This window comes from Dermochelys coriacea, chromosome 3, assembly GCF_009764565.3.
Source record: "Dermochelys coriacea isolate rDerCor1 chromosome 3, rDerCor1.pri.v4, whole genome shotgun sequence".
NCBI classification, from domain to species: Eukaryota; Metazoa; Chordata; order Testudines; family Dermochelyidae; genus Dermochelys; species Dermochelys coriacea.
Genome location: NC_050070.1, coordinates 205,613,204 through 205,639,307, shown reverse-complemented (window position 1 = coordinate 205,639,307; position 26,104 = coordinate 205,613,204). Strand labels below are relative to the sequence as shown.

The 26,104-nt window shown below is 41.0% G+C and overlaps 1 protein-coding gene across 2 annotated transcripts in view; it reads right to left on the bottom strand.

The window, feature by feature from the left end:
• SLC24A3 (solute carrier family 24 member 3) overlaps positions 1–26,104 on the bottom strand; it is a 343,630-nt gene that overhangs the window by 118,307 nt on the left and 199,219 nt on the right. For both annotated transcript variants that reach the window (XM_038397467.2, XM_038397466.2), the window contains exon 3: positions 18,008–18,084. In XM_038397467.2, the coding sequence (XP_038253395.2) occupies positions 18,008–18,084 (77 nt within the window). The remainder of the gene's footprint in view (positions 1–18,007; positions 18,085–26,104) is intronic.

Below are 26,104 nucleotides of genomic sequence, written 5' to 3'. Positions count from 1 at the left end.
AGCAGCCCGAGCCATCCAGGGGCTGTGGCAGGGCGGCCAGGAGCAGCAGCAAGAGCGGAGCCATAGAGGGGACTGATGCCCGGGGCTCTCCGGGGCTCCGCTCCTCGCCAGCCACTCCCTCTGGGGCTGCCCTGCCCTGGCTCCTCAGCCCCCTGCTGGGGCGGTCCCCCTGGCTCTGCCTTCATGATTCCCAGCCGGTCCTGGAGGTGGGAACCCCAGCTGGAGGGACCCTGGGCTGAGGCGCGGCCAGGAGCCCCGCTGCTTACCCCGACCCTTCCAGCACCAGACTGGCTGGAGGTGGGGGGGCGGGAGGAGTCAGGGGCTCCCTGGGCACCGGGAAGGAGTCAGGTGGATGCAGCCTCCACCCCTGCCAATGTCACGAGCAGGATGCTGATGACCTGCCCTGGGAGTGAGTTACCAATGACCCAGGGCTGGGGCGGCAGGGGGTGCGGGTGGGGGTGTGTGAGAGCCCAGGGCTGGGGCGGCAGGGAGGTGTGGGTGGGGGGGAGGGTACTGGTGGGGGGGTAGGGGGAGAACCCACAGCTGGGGCAGCAGGGAGTGTAGGTGGCGGTGGGGGGAGAGCCCAGGGCTGGGGCAACAGGGGAGAAGGGGGGGAGCCCAGGGCTGGGGGGGGGCAGCCACAAAATGTTTTGCTTGGGGCAGCAAAAAACCTAGAGCTGACCCTGATTTCAAATATCAGATTTAAGTCCCTCTCTTCCCTTCTAACTTTCCACCCCATCAGTTAAAACTCTGCCATTCCAAAATATTAGCGTTTACCTTTTAGTAGTATGTTAGCTGCTTTATACAATGTAATGCTCCATCAAATCACCAGAACTACTCAGTTCTTACTAACCAGTCTGGATCGGTAGGTAGGTTATTTTATCTCTGGCACATTTTCTTCCACCAGCTTTTCTATAAAGAACTAAAGTCTATGTATAATTCTCTGTCTCAGTTAAAGCCCATTTTCTATAGTCTGAGGGCCAGCTTGAATTTAGGATGCATTTGGCCACAGATCTAGACCTTAACTAAAGGCTGGAGAATGCTAGCTCTGGCTTAAGGTGGAAATTGGCACTGGTGGCAAAGCCATCAGCCATCTGCTCCTGAAGCTGATATGTTGAGTCCATCAATGAGAATCTCACCTCTTCTACTCAAAATCAAAGCTACAAAATCTGGGCATGGTCAATAAACTAAATTCCCGAATGCTGTTGGACAAAATATGACTATATCTCAAAAGAGAAAGATTCTACTGTTTAGATCAGTTCTCTTATGCATATATAAGGCACCCATCCCATGGTATCTAGGTGCCTCTAACATGAACTACAGTTCTGTGCCTAAATTTTCAAAAGTGACTGGTGATTTTAGGTGCCTTAATACTTGGGTGCCTAACCTGAGATACCTTAAAAGAGGCCTGATTTTCAGAAAGCGCAGAGCACCTCCCATTTCAATGGGAGTTGAATACCTTGGAGGATCTGGGACTAGGTGGTCAAACATACTATGTTGTGTCTCTTAACAATATGCCCAAACCATACACCAATAGCCTACTAATCCAGACTGGCAAGTGGCTTTATTGCCACAATAGCATACTTATTTTACTTGTTGGTTAATCAAGCTGCTTTCTTTCCTGCATTAGATTATTTACTATTTAGCACCACCAAAATCCACAATAACTGCACATTCTGAAAGAGATGGAGATCAATAAGCAATAGTCTGATCATGGGTTCGTTTGCAATAAAGTAAGTAATTGTTTACATTTGGCAAATGTGCCTTGTTGTTGCTTCTTAGCAGAACTTCCAATGCACATGAGTGAAGCTGATGACTTTAAAGCATTCACAGCTTGAAGATAATTGAAAAGACTGGTTTCAAACAATGCTTGTATCTCTTATCTGAATGAGGTCTACAAACCAAACCAAGACTAGAATTTCTGGGCCTGATTCACTCTGGAAATCAATAGTCGCTCTCTTATGTAAATCTGGAAAAATATGGAGGTGACTCAGACTCTATTTTAGGTCAACACTCCTAATTGGAACACGCATCTTCATTCATGATGAAATAATTCACTGAGCTAATTGTGGCAATTTGTTTTTTAAACAGATACCTTTTTGGCTGGGACCAAGAATGGAAACTTTCATCCCCAAAAGAAATTTATTTCTTTAAACGACTTACTTGGATTTATGAAAAATATTAAAAGGGCATCCCTTCTTATAAGAAATTTAGAAAGTGAAATTTGGAATGAAAACTGAAATTGAAGCTGACTTATATTGGACCTTGTATCCACTTACACTAAATTTTATACCAATGTAAACCCAATGACTTCTAAAAATTATCCTGATTTATACCGTGTTTGAAATCAGAATGAGGTCATTACTATGCTACACTAATACCTGTAGTATTATACAGCCACTATAATACTACACCAACCACAGTTTTTTTCTACTGTATGAGACACAAATAGAAATAGTAGCATTAACCTTAAAAATAAAACACACTGAATACATATTAGCTCCTTTTAAAACTCTAGATCCTCATTTTTCTTTGCAGAGAATTTTCATAGATATGGCATTACTTATGTAGATGCACTTTTATTCATCCACTATAATCCCATTACGGAATCTCCTGGGACTCTTGCTTGAACCCAGCAAAGTAAAATAAAATTGTCCCTTGAAACGGAAATGTGTATTATTCACCATTTACCTTGTGCGCACCACTTTCAAAGCCTGAAATCTTGTATGCCTGTCACCAAATAATAAACACTTTTGTATACAGCAAAACTGCAGATCTCCTATTAAGAATATATGTATTTGGAGGAAGATATGAAATACTTTGAGAGGCTGTTTGAGAGTGTTTATTTAATAAAATGTACAGATTTCAGGCTTATTCACTTTCCATATTATTATGGAATTTCCTTTTTAAAGCTAATAGCTGGATTACCAGCTACAGACTTAGGCCCCAGTCCTGCAAAGATGTATGCACATAAATATTTCCACTGACTTCATTGGAATTACTATGTGTGTAAAGTTAAGAATGTGCATAAATTTTTGTAGGATTATGACCATAAGGTGATATCGACCTAGTTCTGTTGGCCTTTGGTTAAGCACCTTGTCAAAGGCTTTCTTAAAATCTAAATATACTATATCCACTGGATCCCCCGGTCCACATGCTTGTTGACTCCCCTCAAAGAATTCTGAGTGAGGGAAGAGCGAGGGGGGATTTGATAGCAGCATTCAACTACCTGAAGGGGGGTTCCAAAGAGGATGGAGCTAGGCTGGTGAAAGTGGTGGCAGATCACAGAACAAGAAGCAATGGTCTCAAGTTGCAGTGGGGGAGGTCTAGGTTGGATATTAGGAAACACTAATTCTATAGGAGGGTGGTAAACCACTGGAATGTGTTACCTAGGGAGGTGGTTGAATCTCCATCCTTAGAGGTTTTTAAGGCCTGGCTTGACAAAGGCCTGGCTGGGATGATTTAGTTGGTGGTGGTCCTGCTCTGAGCAGGGGATTGGACTAGATGACCTCCTGAGGTCTCTTCCAACCCTAATATTCTATGATTCTAGTAGATTGGTGAGGCATGATTTCCCTTTACAAAAACAATGTTGACTGTTCCCCAAGAAATTATGTTCATCTATGTGTCTGAAACTATAGCAAAGAACAAAATTGTCAACCAGTTTGCCCAGTACTGAATTCAGGCTTATCGACCTGTAATTGCCGGGGTCTCTCTGGAGCCCTTTTTTAAAAAAATCACGATTAATTGCACTGTTAAACAATAATAGAATACCATTTATTTAATATTTTTGGATGTTTTCTACATTTTCAAATATATTTATTTCAATTACAACAGACTACAAAGTGTACAGTGCTTACTTTATAATTATTTTTTGATTACAAATGTTTGTTAAAAAGAAATAGTATTTTTCAATTCCCCCATTACAAGTACTGTAATACAATCTCTTTATTATGAAAGTTGAACTTACAAATATAGAATTATGTATAAAAAACAGCATTCAAAAATAAAACAATGTAAAAGTTTAGAGCCTGCAAGTCCACTCAGTCCTACTTCTTGTTCAGCCAATCACTCAGACAAACAAGTTTGCTTACATTTGCAGGAGATAATACTGCCTGCTTCTTGCTTATAATGTCACTTGAAAGCGAGAACAGGCGTTCTCATGGCACTGTTGTAGCCGGCGTTGCAAGATATTTAGTGCCAGACGCACTAAAGATTCATATGTCCCTTCATGCTTCAACCACCATTCCAGAGGACATGTATCCATGCTGATGAAGGGTTCTGCTTGATAATGATCCAAAGCAGTGCAAACTGATGTATGTTCATTTTCATTATCTGAGTCAGATGCTACAAGCAGAAGGTTGATTTAATTTTTTGGTGGTTCGGGTTCTGTAATTTATGCATCGGAGTGTTGCTCTTTTAAGACTTCTGAAAGCATGCTCCACACCTCATCCTTCTCAGATTTGGAAGGAACTTCAGATTCTTAAACCTTGGGTAAAGTGCTGTAGCTATCTTTAGAAATCTCACATTGGTACCTTCTTTGAGTTTTGTCAAATCTGCAGTGAACAACATGTGCTGGGTCAGCATCTGAGACTACTATAACATGAAATATATGGCAGAATGCAGGTAAAACAGAGCAGGGGACATACAATTCACCCCCAAGGAGTTCAGTCACAAATTCAGTTAATATATTTTTTTTTAAAAGAGCGTCATCAGCATGGAAGCATGTCCTCTGGAATGGTGGCCGAAGCATAAAGGGGCATATGAATGTTTAGCATAACTGGCATGTAAATATCTTGCAATGCCGGCTACAAAATTGCTATGCAAATGCCTGTTCTCACTTTCTTGTCACATTGTAAATAAGAGGGAAGCATTAGCTCCTATAAATGTAAATAGCCTTGTTTGTCTTAGCAACTGGCTGTACAAGAAGTACAACTGAGTGGACTTGTAGGCTCTGAAGTTTTACATTGTTTTGTTTTTGAGTGCAGTTATATAACAAAAGAAAAATCTACATTTGTAAGTTTCACTTTCACAACAAAAAGATTGCATTATGGTACTTGTATGAGGTGAATTGAAAAATACTATTTCTTTTGTTTATCATTTTTACAGTGCAAATATTTGTTATCAAAACTAATATACACTTCAATTACAACACAGAACACAATATATATGAAAATGTAGAAAAACAACCAAAATATTTAACAAATTTCAATTGGTCATCTATTGTTTAACAGTGCAATTAAAACTGCAATTAACTGTGATTAATTTTTTTAATCACGATTAATTGTTTTTAGTTAATTGCATGAGTTAACTGCGATTAATTGACAGCCCTAATTAATTTAGTTTCTCCGCAATGGTCTTATCGTCCTTGAATGCTCCTTTAGCATCTTGATCGTCCAGTGGCCCCTCTGGTTGTTTAGCAGGCTTCCTCCTTCTGATATATTTTAAAAAAAAATTGCTATTACTTTTTGAGTCTTTGGCTAGCTGTTCTTCAAATTCTTTTTTGGCCTTCCCAATTATATTTTTACACTTCATTTGCCAGAGTTTATGCTCCTTTCTATTTTCCTCACAAGGATTTAACTTCCACTTTTTAAAGGATGCCTTTTTGCCTCTCATTGCTTCTTTTACTTTGTTGTTTAGCCACAGTGGCTCTTTTTTGGTTCTCTTACTATGTTTTTTAATTTGGGGCATACATTTAAAGTTGAGCCTCTATTATAATGTCTTTAAAAAGTTTCCATGCAGCTTGCAGGGATTTTACTTTTGGTGCTGAATCTTTTACTTTCTGTTTAACTAACCTCCTCATTTTTGTGTAGTTCCCCTTTCTGAAATTAAATGCTACAGTGCTGGGCTACTGGGGAGTTTTCCCTGTCACAGGGATGTTAAATTGAATTATCTTAGGGTCACTATTACCAAGTGGTCCAGCTATATTCATCTCTTGGATCTGATCTTGTGCTTCACTTAGGACTAAATCAAGAATTGCCTCTCCTCTTGTGGGTTCCAGGACTAGCTGCTCCAAGAAGCAGTCATTTAAGGTGTCAAGAAACGTTATCTCTGCATCCCTCCCTGAGGTGATATGTACCCAGTCGATATGGGGATAGTTGAAATTCCCCATTATTATTGAGTTTTTTATTTCAATAGCCTTTCTAATCTTCTTGAGCATTTCACAGTCACTATCACCATCCTGGTCAGGTGGTCTGTAATATATCCCTACTGCTATATTCTTATTATTCAAGCATGGAATTACTATCCATAGAGATTCTATGGTACAGTTTGGTTCATTTAAGATTTTTATTTCATTTGATTCTACGCTTCCTTTCATATACAGTGCCACTCCCCCACGAGCACGACCTGTTCTGTCCTTCTGATACCGTATTTGCTCCAACCCCTCAGACAGAGACAAATAACTACAAGATCTCTACCAAGCATTCCTACAACTACAATACCCACCGGCTGAAGTGAAGAAACAGATTGACAGAGCCAGAAGAGTACCCAGAAGTCACTACTACAGGACTGGCCCAACAAAGAAAATAACAGAACGCCACTAGCCATCACCTTCAGCCCCCAACTAAAACCTCTCCAACGCAACATCAAGGATCTACAACCTATCCTGAAGGATGACCCATCACTCTCACAGATCTTGGGAGACAGGCCAGTCCTTGCTTACAGACAGCCCCCCAACCTGAAGCAAATACTCACCAGCAACCACACACCACACAACAGAACCACTAACCTAGGAACCTATCCTTGCAACAAAGCCCGTTGCCAACTGTGTCCACATATCTATTCAGGGGATACCATCATAGGGCCTAATCACATCAGCCACACTATAAGAGGCTCGTTCACCTGCACATTTACCAATGTGATATATGCCATCATGTGCCAGCAATGCCTCTTTGCCATGTACATTGGTCAAACTGGACAGTCTCTACGTAAAAGAATAAATGGACACAACTCAGACGTCAAGAATTATAACATTCAAAAACCAGTCGGAGAACACTTCAATCTCTCTGGTCACTCGATTACAGACCTAAAAAGTTACAATTCTTCAACAAAAAAATTTCAAAAACAGACTCCAATGAGAGACTGCTGAACTGGAATTAATTTGCAAACTGGATACAATTAACTTAGGCTTGAATAGAGACTGGGAGTGGATGGGTCATTACACAAAGTAAAACTATTTCCCCATGTTTATTCTCCCACCTCACCCCCCACTGTTCCTCAGATGTTCTTGTCAACTGCTGGAAATGGCCCACCTTGATTATCCCTACAAAACGTTTTCTTCCCCCCGCACCCCCCCGCTCTCCTGCTGGTAATAGCTCACCTTAAGTGATCACTCTGGTTACAGTATGTATGGTAACACCCATTGTTTCATGTTCTCTATGTATATAAATCTCCTCCACTATATTTTCCACTGAATGCATCCGATGAAGTGAGCTGTAGCTCATGAAAGCTTATGCTCAAATTAATTTGTTAGTCTCTAAGGTGCCACAAGTCCTCCTTTTCTTTTTGCGAATACAGACTAACACGGCTGCTACTTTGAAACCTCTTTTATAGGATATTTACCAAAGTGGCAGTTTTACCAATGTAAAAAGTAGAAGGTTTGCATCTGGCAAAATATCTTAACAGTTACAGGAAAAAGCTTTTGTAGTATTAGAAATGAAGGGAGTGGCATGGCACAGTATGGTCATATTTTTTGTCTTGAATAAGACTGTTCTATTTTCTGTTAAAAACACCCCTCATAAAGAGAGTTGGGAGAAGTTTCTGGCGGGGTACTACGCACTGGGTACTACGCACTGGGTACTATGCACACATAACTGGAAGACTTAGTTGATTTTCATTGTTTTCCAAATTATAATATACGGGCTGATATGTTCCATCACAATATCATCAAGAGGCCATCCTGTCCTCTTTACAACTACTAACAGAAATCTTGTTATGGCTGATGTAAGAGCAACTTCCAGCTATGGCAAGTTTAGAACAACAGCTCCTTCTGGCTCTGCCAGGGTTAGACTCCTTTTTGTCTCACTTGGTATGCCGCTGCATACAGGCTGTCTGTGGCATACTGAAAACTGTATTAAAATTGTTAACTGTCATTTTAAATCCTAAGGGTTTTCCTGGTCCTGCTTGCAGCGTGGGGGGCTCTGTAGAGAAGTGCACACTCTCTTTTGGGCGAGTTGAACATTGTTCAAATGTTCTGGATCTACATTACCAAAAATCCTTCATTCCAAGGGTGCTGTCCATGGTTCTCTCAGGAAGTCTACTATCAAATTATCATTAGATCTGCCCCCCAGATCACTGCAGTAGTTTAGCCACTTGGTGTCTCACTGGATTGCTTTCATCATCTAGTTCTAGACAATCAAAGTTTCCTCGGATTTTAGTCAGACTGGCCACAAATATATCTCTACCCAGCATTGCCTCCAGTGGTCTTCTCCCTCCCCTCCTCTCCCCTCCCCTCCCCTATGGCGGGAAGGCACTGCGATAATAACAGTGTGTCTCAGAACCAAATTTGGAGGAACCATATCTGTTTTCACAGGCTATACCCCACTGCACAGGGTATTTGTTATGCATCATAATTTTCAGTCCCTTTTTGTGCCTACAAGGTTTGATGTTAAAATTCTGTCATGTCCAGGGAAAGATCTAAAAGTAAACACAGCCAAAAATATAATTGGGGAGGAGAGAGGGAAGAGAAAGAGAAGGGAATAATTAAAGGTAGCTCAAAGGTATTTGGTTATTTACTTCCTAGCTGTTATTGATGCACCAACCTCAGAAAACTCAACTGTTGCGTAACGAAACTTCTTTGTTTTAGAAACAAAGCTGAGTCTTGGAAGACTATTTTTAGTTTCTGGTACTTTCTGGTTCCAACTGGGTCAGGGATTCCAGGAGAATGGCCTCTCTCAATATTTCCACTTCTGGTGCCAACATAAACCCGGACGTGTAAAAACATGTGGGGGGAATAAAAAGGAAACAAGTTTCTTAGAACTCATTTGTTTTGAGCCCTGAACAAAGGACAAAGGCTGATGTGAATTTATATTTTATCTAAACCCGTTTGCCCATTCCTAACCACATGATCTCCATAGAAAAATATTTGCAAACTTATACAGTTTAAATAATGCAGGCACTGGAAACGTTCTAAAATGAAACACTGAGCTTACAGTAATTGAAGATAGGACCTTCCTTTGTTTCATTCCAAATACTTACATAGCCATTTGAAGTCCACATAATGGAGGGAATAAAAAATAAATCAACTCAAGGTAGCAGTGACTTTGCTGTATCAGTGCATGATAAATAGCAATTCATGAACCAACAACTAGTCATAATAGTCTCCAATCAACTAAATAAAAATGTTCAGGAAGTGTTTATATATATATATATATATATAAAACAACAAGCTGAGACAATTACAGGTCATACAGATGAGGTGTGGACAGTCTCTAGTTTCATACAGAAGAAAAAAAGAAAACAATCTCTATAAATAATGGCCTAGATTTTTGGAACTGCTCACACTATAAAGCAGGTGCATAATTTGTGCCCACACTTACCATGACTATATTCAAAACTGACAAATTAGACATATAACTGCCCTGTAAATGCACATACAATTGCTTACTTGTGCTCATATCACTGTAAGTACACGTGCACATTATATGTGGGCACAATTCTGAAAATCTGTGCCTATACAGCCCTCCTTTTTACAATATTTGAACTCTGAAGGAAAGCATTATTTAATACTGAACGCTAGCATCTTTTTATACACGTATCCATACTATACACATTGGTGGCCAGATCCATAGATGGTGTAAATCAGTGTAGCTCTATTGACTGCAAATGAATTATTTACACCAAGTGAGGAGGTGGCAAAATTATAGGAGTGGCTGATTGTACCATCTATTATTAAGGTTGCCTGATACTTCCCCTTTTAAGAGCCTATTTTAAGTTGCCTATAGCTTTGCCAAACCTTTTTAACCACGTGAGTTTACCTCTTCACCTCACAATGAAGAACATTTTGCCAGCAGCCTCTTATCATTTAAACTGTGGTGTCTCCAGCGCAGACATCTCTGCTAATCACAACTGCACACATCTGCAGTTTGCCACAGTAGAAAGAAGTGTGTGTGTGTGTGTGTGTGTGTATGTGACACCCCTTCTCTGGGCATAGCAAAACCATCCATGCAGGATTCCTGGATTTGTAAAGGTATTTGTGTAGAGTAATTTAATTCTTGCCCTTGGAATGAATCAAATTACAACAACTTATTTTATATTATTATTTCTTTGTGTTATTGATTGTTAGTTTTGTAATGCCAAGGGGAAAATGCCTCTGGATTCCCCTAGAAAGGCTGTATATTGCTCCTTCTAAAATACTCAGTAATTTGTAGTATTTACCCTGGGCTGCTTTGCAATTTTCAGCCAAGCCCTAAAAAAAATCCAGCTGAAGCATAATTTACTGACACATAGTCACCAATAAGGATAAAGAGAGAGGAGGAGGGAAACACATTTTGATTAAAATTATTAACAAAAGAGTTTGACAGTAAATCAACAAACACGAGGAAAAGGCTCTTTCCTCCCCTTATAAAACTGCACTTTGTGAAGTTTAAATTTCTCCACAGGTTTAGAGAACCTTAATAAAAATTTGATTCTATGGTTACAACCTTATTTAAAAAGTGCATTGTTGTGCACACTCTCTGGTTTGATCAGACATTTGTAAGTGTATTGCTTTGCTGGAGGGGAAAAAAAGAAAACAAAATAGAAATTCAGATTTAGCATCCTAGCCAGATGACAACTTCTTTTGACTGAGACAAAAGAGGCATCTGTATAAAGCCCATTACTGTCTTCAATTTTTTTTAAGATCAGCTTTCACCATGACAATAGGTTAAAATAACAGTTACACCCATTTGAAGAACAGGTGATATATTTACCAGTGCTGATAGGAATCTTTCCACTGATTTCAGTGGGCTTCAGCTCTGGCCCACTAAAAGATGAGATCAGATCCTTAGGTGGTATATACTGTCATATCTCCAAACGGTGCTATGACAGTTTACACCAGCGAAGGATCTGCCCTCATGTGTAAAAATGCTGTCCTTAGGAATTCTGTAAGTAAGTCTGGTTTCACAGCAAGCCCTGTGTAGGAAGTAAGCACACACCCCTCATGAGCCCACCTGGTCCCTTCACTTATAAAATTCAGATCCACAGCACAGACTACCAACTCAGATGTACATTGTGGTCAGTATCATGCAAACTGCCACTGCCACTTTAAGTGATAACTAAACTTCAGAGCTTAAGCCAATCTCTAACTATTGGAGGTCAGGATGAGGCCGGGGTGGGGGGTACATTTGCCCACATCTGCCTGTTGGGGAGTTCTTACACCTTCTTTGGAGGCATGTGGGGGTGGCCACTGACAGAGACAGGACATTTGATGAGTTGGAGCACGGGTCTGATGCAGTCTGGCAGTTCCTATGTTCCTCACTAGACAGAGCTGCAGAAGTTTCAGTTATAGAGTCAGTTCAGATGCACAACTTTAATGTCGCTCAGAATCTTGTTTGGGTAAATGTCAGTCGTGCAAGGATTACAAATCCTTAAATGAGTAAAGACAGCTGGGAAAACCTCATTCAAAGGGGTTGGCAGCTCAATGGGGGGAGGGATAGCTCAGTGGCTTGAGCATTGGCCTGCTAAACACAGGGTTGTGAGTTCAATCCTTGAGGGTGCCATTTAGGGATCCAGGCCAAAAATTGGGGATTGGTCCTGCTTTGAGCAGGGGGTTGGACTAGATGACCTCCTGAGGTCCCTTCCAACCCTGATATTCTATGAATAATGTCATCTCTGAGAAGAAGAGAGACCCAAATTCTTGTCCCATCCCAAATTCTTGTCCAAGGTCTGATATTGGGATAGCAAATGAAGAAATTCTACACAGGGAGTTCCCTGGTTTCCTCCAGATTTCAACAGTCCTGCTTGCAGGCTTGCACGGGTTTGGAGTCTACATGTGACAGGTTGGGCTGTCGACATGCATGAAGTACAGAAAGCGACAAGGGAGCTGGTTGCTGAGAGTGGAACACTTATCTTCTTAAAGATGTTTTCAAGGACATTGGAAAGGGAGCTATATTGCAGTCCCGGACAATAATGGCTAATATTAAACTCTTCCTTTGCCATCATAAGCTGAAAATAAACAGTCTCCTCTTTGTATCTAGCAGTGCACAAGAAATCCACTGTCAGTTAACACTTCTTAGCAGAGTTGCCAAACACCAGTCAGCACACTGATGCAGGGCAAAAGTTAACTGCCACTGACCACCTTCTGGTCACTGCCTTTAGAGATAGTACCGTGGAAGAGTGACTACAAGTCTCGAATATTAAAATCTTGTGGTCTGGGCTGAACATTTACGCTAAAAAACCAAACAGAATACTCTGTTTTGACTGTTTATTATATGTTCCTTGTTATGTATAAACACATTCATTATGCAGAATGGAAGCAAAATATGACCTAATAGGCCTGCACGTATTGGCAACTAAGTATTAATCAACATATTATTAAAAATGTTAAAATATTAAACTGTTAAAACCACGCCTAGCTGATGAAAAGAGTAGTGTTTCCACATGGTGTGACATGCATTCTTTTTTTTGGGTTAATTTCTTCCATAATTTAATAATATCATTCCCCTCCACAAAATACTGATTTTTTAAATAAAATAAAACTATTACATGGAATGACAGTACCCCAGTAGAGTAAGATATCTGCTTCACCACTTTTCATGTGTCACTATAGAGAAAAAAACAAATAATCCCTTATTGGGATAGCATATTCTTAAATATTGTTATATCAGATTCAAGTATATCTGTTTTGAATATTTGCTATATTTGAATCTGATATAGTTGCTATACCTTGAATTTTAGGCCTGCAAGAAACAATGAACATAATTTGTTTTGATTTATGTTTGGTTGCATTTTATTTATTCAAAAATAACATAAAAGGTTATAAAATATTAAGCTGTCCTAGGAGCAGAAAATAAGAAGCCCAAATCATGGGTAGATTGGAAAAGAACCTGACTCATGATTTATCCAGTCCCTTGTATCCAGAAAACTTTATGTGAGTTCAATGTAATTAACAAATCAAAAATATAGTTCTCTCTTCTTTTCTTTAAGCAGCCTGAGGAAATGTGCTCTGTTGCAGAGAGATGGAAAATAATGATTTTACTATCTCACTGTTACAATGGGTTCAATATGAAGAAATTTCTGGGGCTAACTCGCTTTTTAAAATATCTTTTTTCTTTGATTAAGACATTAGAAATGTGAACAGTATAGGAATTTATTGTGGAACATCACACATACACAGATTCATATTTTGTCCTAGGGCGAAGTGAATGGCTTCCACTAAAGTCATTTCTACAGTTCAGGGTTAATTTACAGTCAGCGATTAAAGAAGGTAATAAAAAAAGAAGGGTTGACAAAATACTCAGACAAAGCAAAGTTGCATATCGCTCAAGACACAGTAACTAAGGGCCAGTTTTACAAAGGTATTTAAGCACCTAAAGGTGCCTGGGTGCTTATGAAAATACCACTAGGTGCCTACAGTGCTTAATTTGTGCCGGGGCTTGCTGGGGTGAAATCTGGCACCTCTAGTTGGCAGTTCACAGCCCCAGCACCTCTAGCCTGGCCAGCAGCTGCTGCTCTCCGGTTGCCCAGTTCTGAAGCCAGCACCGCTGCCAGCAGCAGTACAGAAGTAAGGGTGGCATGGTATGGTATTACAGCAAGGGAGATTTAGGTTAGATACTAGGAAAAGCTTTCTAACTGTCAGGGTATTTTAGCACTGGAACAAATTACCTAGGGAGGTTGTGGAATCTCGTTCACTGGAGGTTTTTAAGAGCAAGTTAGACAAACACCTGTCAGGGATGGTCTACATCACATTTAGCCCTGCCTTAGTAGATCATGTACTGCGCACAATGACAGAGTACAGGGATACTTGACAGCCTCACCTCATTCTACCTCACAAGACGTGCACACTCACTATGGGTGAAAGTTCCCAAAGTGCTCAGTTTCAGCCAAGTATGATCCCATTGAAGTCAGTGATAAAACTACAATGAACTTCAATGGAGAAGTATTAGGACTGGGGGAGTCTGGAAAGCCCATCCTACATAGCTAGGGCACCAGCATGCATAGCACAGTCCACTGTGCCACCAAATAACGGTAAGTAGAATTAAAAACATCACTGCAAGTTAAGAGTCAGGCCTAAGATTCAAATCCAGAGTTTGGGTTCCACAGCCAATCCCTACCATGCAAGGCTGCACTGACTCCCAGCAAAGACATTGCACCTGTCTAGCCCTCGGTTACACCTGCTTACAGAGGTGTCCGCAGATCTCAAAACATTTTACAAAAGCAAGCAGGATCAGCCTGATTTTACATTTGTTCCTAGTACAAAGAGTTGGTGCCATCTGTTGGAGAGCTATTATCGCGTGAGAGTTAAGATGTAGGCCTCCTCAGACATCAGGATTTTGTTTCCTGCTCTGGCACATGCAAAACTTCCCGAGAAGTGGGATTTTTTTGATCTATTTCTTTTCTTGGAATATTTGCACATGACCAAAATATCCTAAAAAAAATCAGGCTTCTCAAAGAGTAGATACATTCAAACCGAATGCCTCAAATTAGGCTCCTAAATCCACATTTAGGCACCTTAAAATAAATGGCTTGATGATCAGAAGGACTGAGCACTCAAAAATCATTATGGAATCAACGGGAACAACTGGGTACTCAGCACCTTTGAAAATCTGATCACTTATTTAAGCACCTTTCTTTGGGCACCCAGGTGTAAAAATTGTGATCTAAGCCACTAAATGAGCTCTTTCTCTAACCTGGTTTAGGATACACACTCCAGAACATCCCATAATCAAATATTTTGCCACCGATCCTTGGAAATATTCAGCTTTCCAATACTGACACTATACAACAAATTTATAATTGGAGTCACTTAGCTCCTAAAAAAATCATAACACAGTTTTTGTGATAGAATGTGATACATTGTAATTTGAAAGGGAAAGGAAATCATGAATCACACATTTCTAACAGTGACTGTTCATTTAAGCCGACTAAAGATATAAAATGTTTTTAAATATTCATCAGAAGCAAGTATTTTCTTGGCTGTTTGAAAATGCCTCTCACCCATGAGAAGTAGGGACGATTTGGCTCTTCTATATCAATTATAAAGACATTAAAAGGAAAAGAATTGTCTTTCATCTACAGTACAGAAGTTAATAAGAGGCTCTGGAGGGAGAAGTGCACTTCCATTTCTTTGAGATTACAGTAGAGCATAAGGTCCTGTAAGCATAGAATAATGGACTGGCAGACCAGAGTTTACGTCACACAATTCCCAGGTTCAAAACACTCATTATTTTTACCCAGTTCCTGGAGTACAATAATTTCTACTTTAGTATTTCAAAGCACCAATAAAGAAAGGCACTTAAGCACGTCTAATTTTAAGTACATGAGCAATTCCACTGACTACAATGGGACTATTCACTTGTTAAAACTAGGCACGTGCTTAAGTACTTTGTGAAATCTAGGCTTTCAGTTGTGATTACAGGAGATCTCCCATGGTAGCTGTGCTTCTGTGACAATTTTCAGATATCCCAGTCTTGATAAATTATGGCACATGCTCTTTCTTACTAAAAGTATTTGAGAGACAGTGTTGCCAACTTTCAAGATTGTATCCTGAGTCTGATAATATTAGGCATTTTTCTTAAAGCCCCAACTCTTGGAGTCATGTGATTATACAAGACACTCAGTTTTCATTTAAAAACAATTTCTAGCCCTCATGGTTGTGGGCAAGAGCTTGAAAACTAGAACCCAAAGGCTCCAAAACCAGAAGGCAAATAAAAAAAAATCCAAAATGTGTTGGTAAGGAATGGACTCACTTCTGGGGAGCACCTTCTTGTGGCCAGGTGTGGCACAGTAACTTTCGCTCCATCTAGTGCCTCCTGCTGACAGCCACACTGGTCCTTCAATGTCTGTCTCTTCCTGTGACTCAGTCCTCCAGCCAGGAGATTTAGTCCACTCTTTTAGCCCAAGATCCTGTATCACACCTTTGGCCATGACTCTGGGCCCCGTGGGACTCACTCCCTTTTCTCAGGGCTCTTTGTTGTCCCTGTCCCTTCCGCAGTGGCTGGTTGGGGAAGTCGGGCCCTCCTGCTACACTGTGTTCCAGCCTAGGGACCCTAAGCCCCGCAGCCAAGATCTGCTTAGTCCAAGCCCTTGTGGCTGCTTCCTTGGGGCTCTTCCTGTGCAGCCTTTCTGAGGCCTACTCCCCACAACCACTCTGAGTCCTCTCTTCTCTCAGGCCCTTCTCCTGGATTCCCCTAGCAAACACCTAGCCTGACCTTACATCCCTCTCAATTAAATGACTCTCAGGGCTCCTTCCCTGGGACTCCAGTTCCTGCCCTTTTGCCAGGGCTCCCCACTGGAGACGCTGTTCTATGCAACTCCTGGCCACTTGCCAGCCTCATCTACTTAGGGGAGGATCCAGAGGTTGCTCTCCCTCTGGACTTCCTCCTCTCTAATCCTAGAGTGACTCCAGACTCTCTCCCTGCGGCTCTCTTCCGCGCTAAACTTCCTGCTTCTATAATCACTCCCCAGCTCCTTCTGAGCTGGGCTTCAGCTCTAATTAAGCCTAGTCCATTCTCTGGGTGCAACAAGATAACATAATTAGCCCCTGAAGCCCTCATTTTCCTTTCAGAGCCTGTGTAGGGTACACATCTGATCCCAATAGACTTGGCAGAATTTGGTTGGTTTTTTAATAATAATTTTGATGGATGATATCTGTTCATTTTAAGCATTTTAAGCATCTCATGATTTTTCAGGCTTGACTCTGACTTTGCAACGCTTTCAGCGGTACTGGAGAGAGAATATTATATTTATGATGCCTCAGAATCTGGGGCACTACATTTATTTGTTGTTATTTATAGATACTTCTATTGTGCTCATCTCTGAAGTACCCAAGTCCCTCAAAATACTACAAAAATACATCAAATTCCTTCTAAAAAATAAAGTTATAGAGGCCTGGCAATGACATTGCAATTAGTGAGGCATCGCCTGATGTAATGGCCACCACCATCTTGGGTGATACACTCTGGATTGAACCAGGGAACTTCAGAGCTAAAAGCATAAGCTGCTACTATTGCTTAAGTGCAGGCTTTCCAGGTGGGCCGGTAACTGATTTATATCTTCTGGGGATCTGGTACCGAGGGGGACCTGTGCCACACACTCACCAGTTGCTTACAGACTTCCTCTGCTCAAAGGATGCTCATTCTGAGCACCTCAGGCCCATAACGGTTTGAATCCTGGGCCAGGCCCTGCTCACATGATGTACCACACACAGGCCCAGATTCGACAGCATATTGTGCTATCTGCTGCACAGACAAGGTCCCTGCCATGAAAAGCTAAGAGATTTAACATTGTGTGATCAGATTTCCTCCAGTTTGCCTGGCGTTTCAGCCTTACAATTGTACCTTCCCTTGCAACCACTTCTATGTGTTTGTTTCTCATGAAAGGCTGTAACCCATTAACTGATTTTTCATTTTAAAAAAGTCAGAAAGATGGCAAGGGGACAGAGAACATTAAAGGCAGATCCTATGCCAAAAAGTAGTCTGTAAAGGTGGGATCCTGAAGCTGTATAGTTCTTGTCTCCCAAGGATTTCGACATAAAATGTTTAACTTTAAGCACGTGAATAGTCCGTTGATTTTAAATGAGATTATTCTTGTGCAAATTTAAGCACGTGCTTACATGCCGTATCGGGGCCTTTAAAAAGCATAATAACGTATATATAGGAAAAGATGCAATATTAAAGAATCAAAATTATTTGTAACTCGCCGTTCTCAAACGAGGTTGAGAATGGCTCTTGGGAATTCTACGCAAATGCATTATCCACGGGAAGAAACTGCAACAACAGAAAACCAGATGAATAAGAAATTACATCAGCTTGTCTGATAATATTTTACTTCCAGTTTAAAAAAAAAGTGCAAATGAAGTCAAAACACTTACACAGAGGACATGCAGGACTACAGCTCCATGTCTTCTGTCCTCATTAGTAAAGATATCGCTGGGGAATTCATGGAGAGCTGGGAAAGGAGAAAAAAGAAACACTTAATTAAGGTATTGGAAAGATGCAATATATGGTAAAGTAAGGTAATAAAAACAGCTGAGTCCTTCTGATAATCTTGCAACAGACATGAATATGGGATCCCATGCCATGGGTTTTTGCTACTGCTTTATGATATGTGTGTTTGCTTAATCTGTCCTCTGGCCATTTATAGATCTGTGTATATTTACTGTGTAATTCAGAGCCATAGCAACCATAACATTATATCTCAAGAAGATGCCTCAGAGATACTGAACAAATTCTAAGCACAGCGTCATACTCATAAAATGTTAAAGAGGAAAATGTTCTATTCTGGATTAAGCAGATGTGCAGTAATACAGATCACAAAGCATTTTTTACACAACATTTTGTATTTGAAAAGGGAAAACCCTCAGAATGGGAGAAGGAGAAGAATGGCAGGTGCTAGAAATGTTTCAAAATGATTTATTGCCATGGGCTTTTCAGCATAATACACTCCTGGAATAAACATATCATGATTAGGAATAGCTGGGTCTTGTCTCAGAGTCAGACCTCTCCTGCCACCATTTTGGTCTGGATAGGGGAATAAACAAAATACAAAGCTGTATGCAAACAAGGCATTAACGATGTAATTGGGGTGTGGGTGCTTGATCCCCAGTGAAATAAATGTAGACGGTAATCTGCACCCTCAGAAAACACCATCCATCCGATCTGAACACAGGATCGGCGACAACAATTCAAATGGAGCATGAAGCAATCATTTTCAAAGTGGACACCCACGGCTGTCATGGGTGGATGTACAATAGAGGCAGTTTCCTCTCCACAAGTGACAGAAATTGTCACCTGTGCATTCTGCTGGGTGGGGGAGATATCACATTCCAATGGTAGGAGAGCACTTACAGCACTATAAACTGTAGCATCATCCCATGCGGCGTCCTGATGAACAGAAGGCTGCTTGGCCCCATCTCCCTCTGGAGCAATAAAAGATTTGCCTATATACTTTCGAACTAGTTCTTCTGGCAGAAAGGACATTTCCCTGAGGTCATGTTTGTTTTTCATATCAAGCAATTGTACTTAGTTCACTTAGTGTACTTAGCCCCTTGGAGCTGGGGGCCTAAATACCTTTGTGGATCTGAGCCAAAGTGCCTCGCCCAAGCTCGCATAGGTCTCTCCTCTGGTTGAACCAAGGTGATGCATGATGGGACTCACAAACATGGTGTATCATGGGAAAAGCGGTATGGCCCAGTGAGAAAAATGAGGCATGAGGTATTTGAACTACAATTCCCATTAATAGACTTGGCAGAATTTGGTTGTTTTTTTTACTAATAATTTGAATGGATAATATTGATGTTTATTTTAAGCATTTTTTTAGATTTTTATCAATGTAAATGTTCACAGTTGAGCAAATAGGTTTTAAGCGTTTTTTAGAATTATAGCGATTTGAATTTTCACAGTTGTGTGAAATTGAGGACAGTGGGTCAGAATTATTTAATGACAGTTGATGCTGAGATTCAAAAAGTTAAAGCTTTATAAACCGTTAAAACACAAATTGTCAACATCATGTCACAATAATAAAAGTAAATACCTTTAAATCAACAAATCATATCTGTTTTCACTATTCATTCGCTAGTCCATTTGTAATAAGCCTAAAGCACTGGATTTTAACTCTAGTAAGTTCTCAAGCAGAACTTTTCTTACTTTGTCTATCGTTAAATTTCAGTCATCATTGATGGAAATATTTTGTGGGATTGTGTATATATGGTGAAATTGATGTTTGCCAACATTTACCAGTAAAAATCAGATCCTTTCAACTCCACCATGAGACACCATGGCAGTTCTGGGGGATAAAGATTATTGTGGAACCAAGTTGAAACAAAATGCTTCAACATTTCCAGGCCAACATTTTTCAGAAGTTTCTGTTACATGAAAAATTTGACGTTTCATCCTGATTCAGAGTGACAATAAATGTCAAAATATTGACCTTTTCCCTGGGACAAAAATTCTGATTTTCGACTAGCTCTAGATAAATGGAGAACGATCTAAAATGTGTCGGATGGTGTAATTTACATGTTGAGAAGGCTCGAAAAAGGTGTCAATTATGTCACTGTAGACACCCTTCATCTCACCTCTGAACTTTGTCCTGAATTTATTATTCGTGGATCAGAACCAAATTCCTTTTTATCTAAAACATTTCTCCATGTCCCCAAGGTGAGCAAGACTCTTGCTGTATGACACTAGTTCTACAAGGAACTTTGTCAGTTCTCAGAGCAAACTATGCTGAAAAATAGCAAAGAACGCTGAATGATCACAATGCACCAGGATCCCTCTAGAGCAGTGTTAAGTCTTGTGAACCCCCTCCTAAAAATGAATATTTCCAGGGATTTTCTCTTTTACCTGAGTATAAATTATAAAAACAATGATCTTGGAAATATAAAATTTGTTTTTATGACATGCTTATTACATGCTATTTATTATTAATTATTATTTATCATTACAGTGTTTTTATTACATTATGAAAATGGCAACACTCTTCCAAGATTTCACTTTCATAGCTTGTATCACTTTGAATAAACCTGTTATAAGACAAGGCTCCTATGTTTCATCAAGGAGCATCATATGTGAGACAGCATGAAGGTATTTAAGAAGCCAACTCAAAGAGTTCCTACTAACCAAGCATTCAGGTTTTGAGCAGTCCAGGCAAACAACCCACATTACAACAAAGCTTAAACTTATTCTTCATAATAATTTTAAAAACAATACTATCTGCCTATTTAATTTTAAAAACAGCAAAAAATATCCACCTCCCTTTCCATTTCGTATAAGGAGTCTTGAAGTTTAAATCTCCTCAGTGTGATAGATATACTTGTTTGATCTGCTTAGCTCTTGGAAGTCCAGGGCTCTGGGCTGCTGGCCCCGTGCTGCCCGGGGTCCCTAGGGACAGCTCTGTCCGCCATTAGGGAATTTTTCCCCGAGAGCCCCCTGTAGCATTTCACAAACCCCAGTTTGGGAACCACTGCTTTAGAGCTTGAGGTAAAGAGCAGAGGCTCTCTAGCTGGAGGGCAGTAACAGACTCATATCCTCTGTCAATCAGGCACAGAGGGAGGCCTGTAACACATACACACACACTTATTGTCACTACAACCTCACCCCCCATGGCCATAATATGAAACACAGAGCTGGAGAATAGCAGCTTGGAGGTTGCATGGTGCCAACACTACATTATTCATCAAGTAAGTATGTCACATGTGATGGTGACTGCTATGCTACTCCTCAGGAAAAGGGCAAATGCACTTAACACTAACTGACACTTGGAAGTATTATGAGTAAATATTATTTCTTTCATTTTTGTAATCACCAGTAATACCTAGCTCTTATACAGCACTTTTTATCCATATAGCTCAAAGTGCTTTACAAAGGAGAGCAGTATCATTATCCCCATTTTACAGATGGGGAAACTGAGGCACAAAGAGGTAAATGCCTTGACCAAGGTCAGCCAGCAGGCCAGTGGCAGAGCTGTGAATAGAACCCAGGTCTCCCGAGCCCCAGTCCAGTGCTCTGTTCACTTGGACACACTTCTAAAGAGCTAACCATTGAAAGCAAATCACATTTGAACATGTGTGCCCTCTTTTTAATGGCTAAGATGCTACCAGCTGCTCATATCTTCACTTCAGTAGCATTCCAGTGCATAAATAAATTGCTGGAAATAAGTCCTGTTTCAGGTTGCTACATCCAGGGACAATATTACTGGTAAGAGATCCAGCTCCTATTCTTACTGTTCCTAATCAAAGCTTGCATACTAGTTTGTGTGGGGTTGGTGTGTCTTTCAAAACCAAGCCCCATTTGCAGAGTCCCTTAAACATACTCTGCAGAGATAACAGCTGCTCTATATTTAGATGTATTTGCCTGTATGAGAGAAGATTCCACTGGAAGTTCTGTATTCATTTCAAATAATTGCCTTTGAGTCTGCTGCCGGGGAAAAGCTAAGTTATTATTGCTCTGAATGAAGAATATAAATGTTTACTCTGCAGTAATGCTGTAGGACTCAGGCAAACTCCATGGCCTAATTAGCTTAGAAGAGAGCATCTGTTGGTAGAAGTGAACCATGAAGAAACTTCATACAGAGACATAATTATTTCAAATAGTATGATGGAAAGAAAAACCAAATCAGATGCATGTTAACTCAGTGTAACAGTCCATCATGAGAAAACAGAGGCCCATTTTCTGATTTCAGTTACTGTTGATGTAAGCCTAGAGTAACTTCATTGAAAACAGAGGGTTTACAGCAACGTAACTGAGAATTTGGCCCCTCGTCTCTTTGCTTGGTCAGACTGCTTTGGGTTGTGGATTCTTTAGGAATCTGTATCCTTAATATTGAAACTGAAAAAAAATAATTAAAATCTGTTCACTATTAATGTGTTTTGGCCAATCAAATGCTTGTGTTGCAGGGCACTAACGACACTAATTGCAATACAACTGAAAAAGGGTTAGATTGTCTTGTAGCTACCTTGGTCACAAGCATGCAGCCAATGGAGTGGAGCCACTGCTTCCTCACCTACATCCATGTTGCACCTGCTTTCGCTTCCCTCCTTCTTTACAGCAGGCCTAGTATATTGAATGTACATATATGAATGGTTTGCAGTTCGCCTCTACCATCCCCGGATGCAAGTCCAGACTTTATTACAGTATAATATAGACTTACTGATTCTCTCCGATAACATAACAAGTGTAATGGAAAACTATCGACTAAGTAGAGTGCAAACAATACAAAACCAAACCCACACCTCTCACTTGCTTTGATCATTTGATTTGCTGTCGGCAAATAAGGTATTTTGCAAGATTAGCCAATGTATTTCCAAGGTGAGGCAGGCAATTACTACCAATTACTAGAGATGGATAATGTGATGATTAGTATTGCAAATGTGATTTTGTTAGTCAAATAAAGGCAAATTACTTTCATTTAATGAAATGCTGTGTTAACACTACATATGTTAATTGGATTAAAAAGCATTTAAAGATTGTCAGCCAGTTAGGTTGCCGGAATAGTTTTCAGTTATATGCTGAAAAGCAGTTGTAGAAATGGCCTTCCAAATGTGTCTGTAGCGGGGCAGTCACCCCGCTCCAGCTCAGAAGGGGTTAAAAGCCAGCCCGTGGAGAGGGCTGGGGCTGAGAGAAAGACATAGGCTGAGTGGGGAAACAGCCACAGCTGGGGCCACACCCCAATCAGGCCACAGCTGGCCCTATATAAGGGCTGTGAGCCAGGAGCTCAGGCAGAGTCTCTTTCTAGCTTCTGAGAGATAAGGACCTGGCTGCCTGGGAGCTGAGCAGGGTATCTAGAGTGGAGCAGGGCTGGGAGAAGGCCAGAGGGGCTGGGGACCTCCAGCCTGGAAAACCCCCAGCCTGCAGGCCTTGTGAAAAGCCAGGACAGGTACGGGGATTGCAGAGGTGCAGCTTGGGGTTAGGCAGAGGCAGCTGCTCCAACCTCCTTGCCAATGATGAGTGGCCATTACACTGCAGTCTGCCCCAGTGAGCAGGGGTTAGATGATGACTAGAAGTAGCCACTGAGGCAACGTGGGTTTAGAGGGTTGGGGGTTCCCCTGGGAAGGGAGACCCAGAGCGAGGGGGTACTGCTGGGGCAGAATCCCAAGGTAAAGGGCACCAGGGTCCAGGAAGGACACGGGACCAGTGACAGGTAAGACACCGGCCTGCAGAGGGCGCTCCATACACTGGAGAGCTAATTCCCTGGATGACCAGCAGGAGGCGCTGCACCGGTGAGTCGTCGCTTCGCTACAGTGTCGTATCGCTCAATACCTCCAGATTGAGTTTGCTCAGCTAACAAATAAAAAGCTGTCATTTTTGCTAACCAGCAGCCCTATACATTCAACCAGGAGTCCAAAAATGAAGCTATGTTCTTCTTGGCTTTCATATCATTATCCTTAATAAAGTTCTACAGCTGGAATTTAATTAACAATTCTGTAGATGATTACATCAAAAAACAATCCAGCTCACTCTCCCATAGCTGGATTACCTCTGCCGTGTAAGAGGAGTAAAAAGCTACATCTTAATGTGACTAATGTAAGCAACAAGGACTAAATACACACAGGGAGCAGAGCTGTCAGGTGAAAAACTGCCATTTTCACATAGTCACTTTTTTGACCAAAACAGCAGGTTAGCATTGCTAATAACACATTTCAGAGAGTGTAAAAATGAAATATTATAATGTGTCATAAGCCAGAAGCTGGGAATGGGCGAAAGGGGATGGATCATTTGATGATTACCTGTTCTGTTCATTCCCTCTGAAGCACCTGGCACTGGCCACGGTCGGAAGACAGTATACTGGGCTAGATGAACCATTGGTCTGACCCAGTATGACCATTCTTATGTTCTTATAAATCCTGCCAAAGTTATCATCAAACTAGGTGTGAGCCAGTATAAAAGTACAGAGGAGATCTTAATATCAGTCTTTCCATGAAAGAGGCAGTACCAGCAATAGCAGAGAGGGTATGTCTACATTGCAATCAGAGGTGTGACTGCAGCATGCATAGACATCCCTGAGCTAGATTTGATCTAGCTAGCTTGAATAACAATAGCTGTTACACCCCAGCTTCAGTGGCGGCAGTACAGGATGGCCGCTCAGGTATATTATATACCCCAGGCCCATGCTGCCCTGCCCCGAGTCCTCTATGGGCTTGTCTTCATTGCTGGAGTTTAAAGCACCACTTATCTGGAGCTAAAGATTTGTGTGTGTGGCCACGAGTTGGGCTGTGGCAAAACTCAAGTTATAGCATAAGCTACCCTGCAAATAAGACGAGACTATGGTGATGTTTTGCAGTGTAATCACTCTGCTCTCACTGGAGCTAGGCTAGCTGGAGTGTAATACCTCATGTGTACTAACTGACACTAACTGTTGCAATGAAGACAAGCCCATAGTGTAGGAAAAGAGATTCTAAGACAAATAAATCGTAAATAATAAGTCCAACCCTGTGAAACAGGAGAGTCTGTCACACCAGACATCAGGTGAATGAAAGCAGGGAAGTAGCTAGCAAACATGGACTGTTCGTTGCCTCATGCTACAATATACCCATAATTGCCAAAGATAGGCCCATGAGCACACACAGTCCGAAGGGTAACCTAGATCTGGTGCAATTACATAGCTATTCAACAGGACCTTACTAAAAGCAATCTGCAGCAAAGGCAAACATCATGCCAGTTATCACCCACTGTCTCCAGCAATCAGAGGACAAAGAGCACTTTGTCTACACCCGTTCTGTTGGCCACAAATGAAGCCACACACACAGAGGCATAAAAGAATTTAGCATGACAATTTTTAACACTTGGAGATAATAAAACTTCAGTCTCCTATCCAGGGTCTGTACTCATTCAAGGAGACTGACTAAGGTAAAGGCAGGTAGAAAAAAAATACACATAAAAATAAAGCAAGCTGCAAGCAACTGGAAAGGGATGGGGAATCCCAGCCCTCACTCCTTCTGTGCAGAACAGAAACATTTAATCCTATCCAAATTCAGACCTCCCATCTCTCTAGCATGACGCCTCTCTACCCAAGGTTTTTCTAAGATATCTCTCACTAGGTTATCAAGACATAATCTGAAGGCAAGTGCTTTGAATGGTTTGTATCTGAATTCATGGAGTTACAAAAGATTTCAAATTTGCATAAGCTATCTACTGCATTTTTTGTTAAAGGATGTTGGCGGGGATGAATCAGGTGCTGATGAACACAGATATGAGCAGTGCCTTACAAAAAAAGGAGCTCTTTTCCCTGAAGAAATGGAGGAAGCTACCTGGAAGCTACTCGGACAACAGCTGCCATGTTTGAACTGCATGGGCGTTTAGTTTGTTTATTATAGTATCTTCAGATTGTGCAGCTTCATGGAGAGAAGGTGGTCAGAGACTTTGCCAGTCTTTTATTTTGACTGTTCCAGAAAAACCTGTAAATAAACCTGAAACCACAGAATGATTCCTGCTGAGTTTCTGTCCAGTTGTACGGATTCTGGTCTTCAATGTCT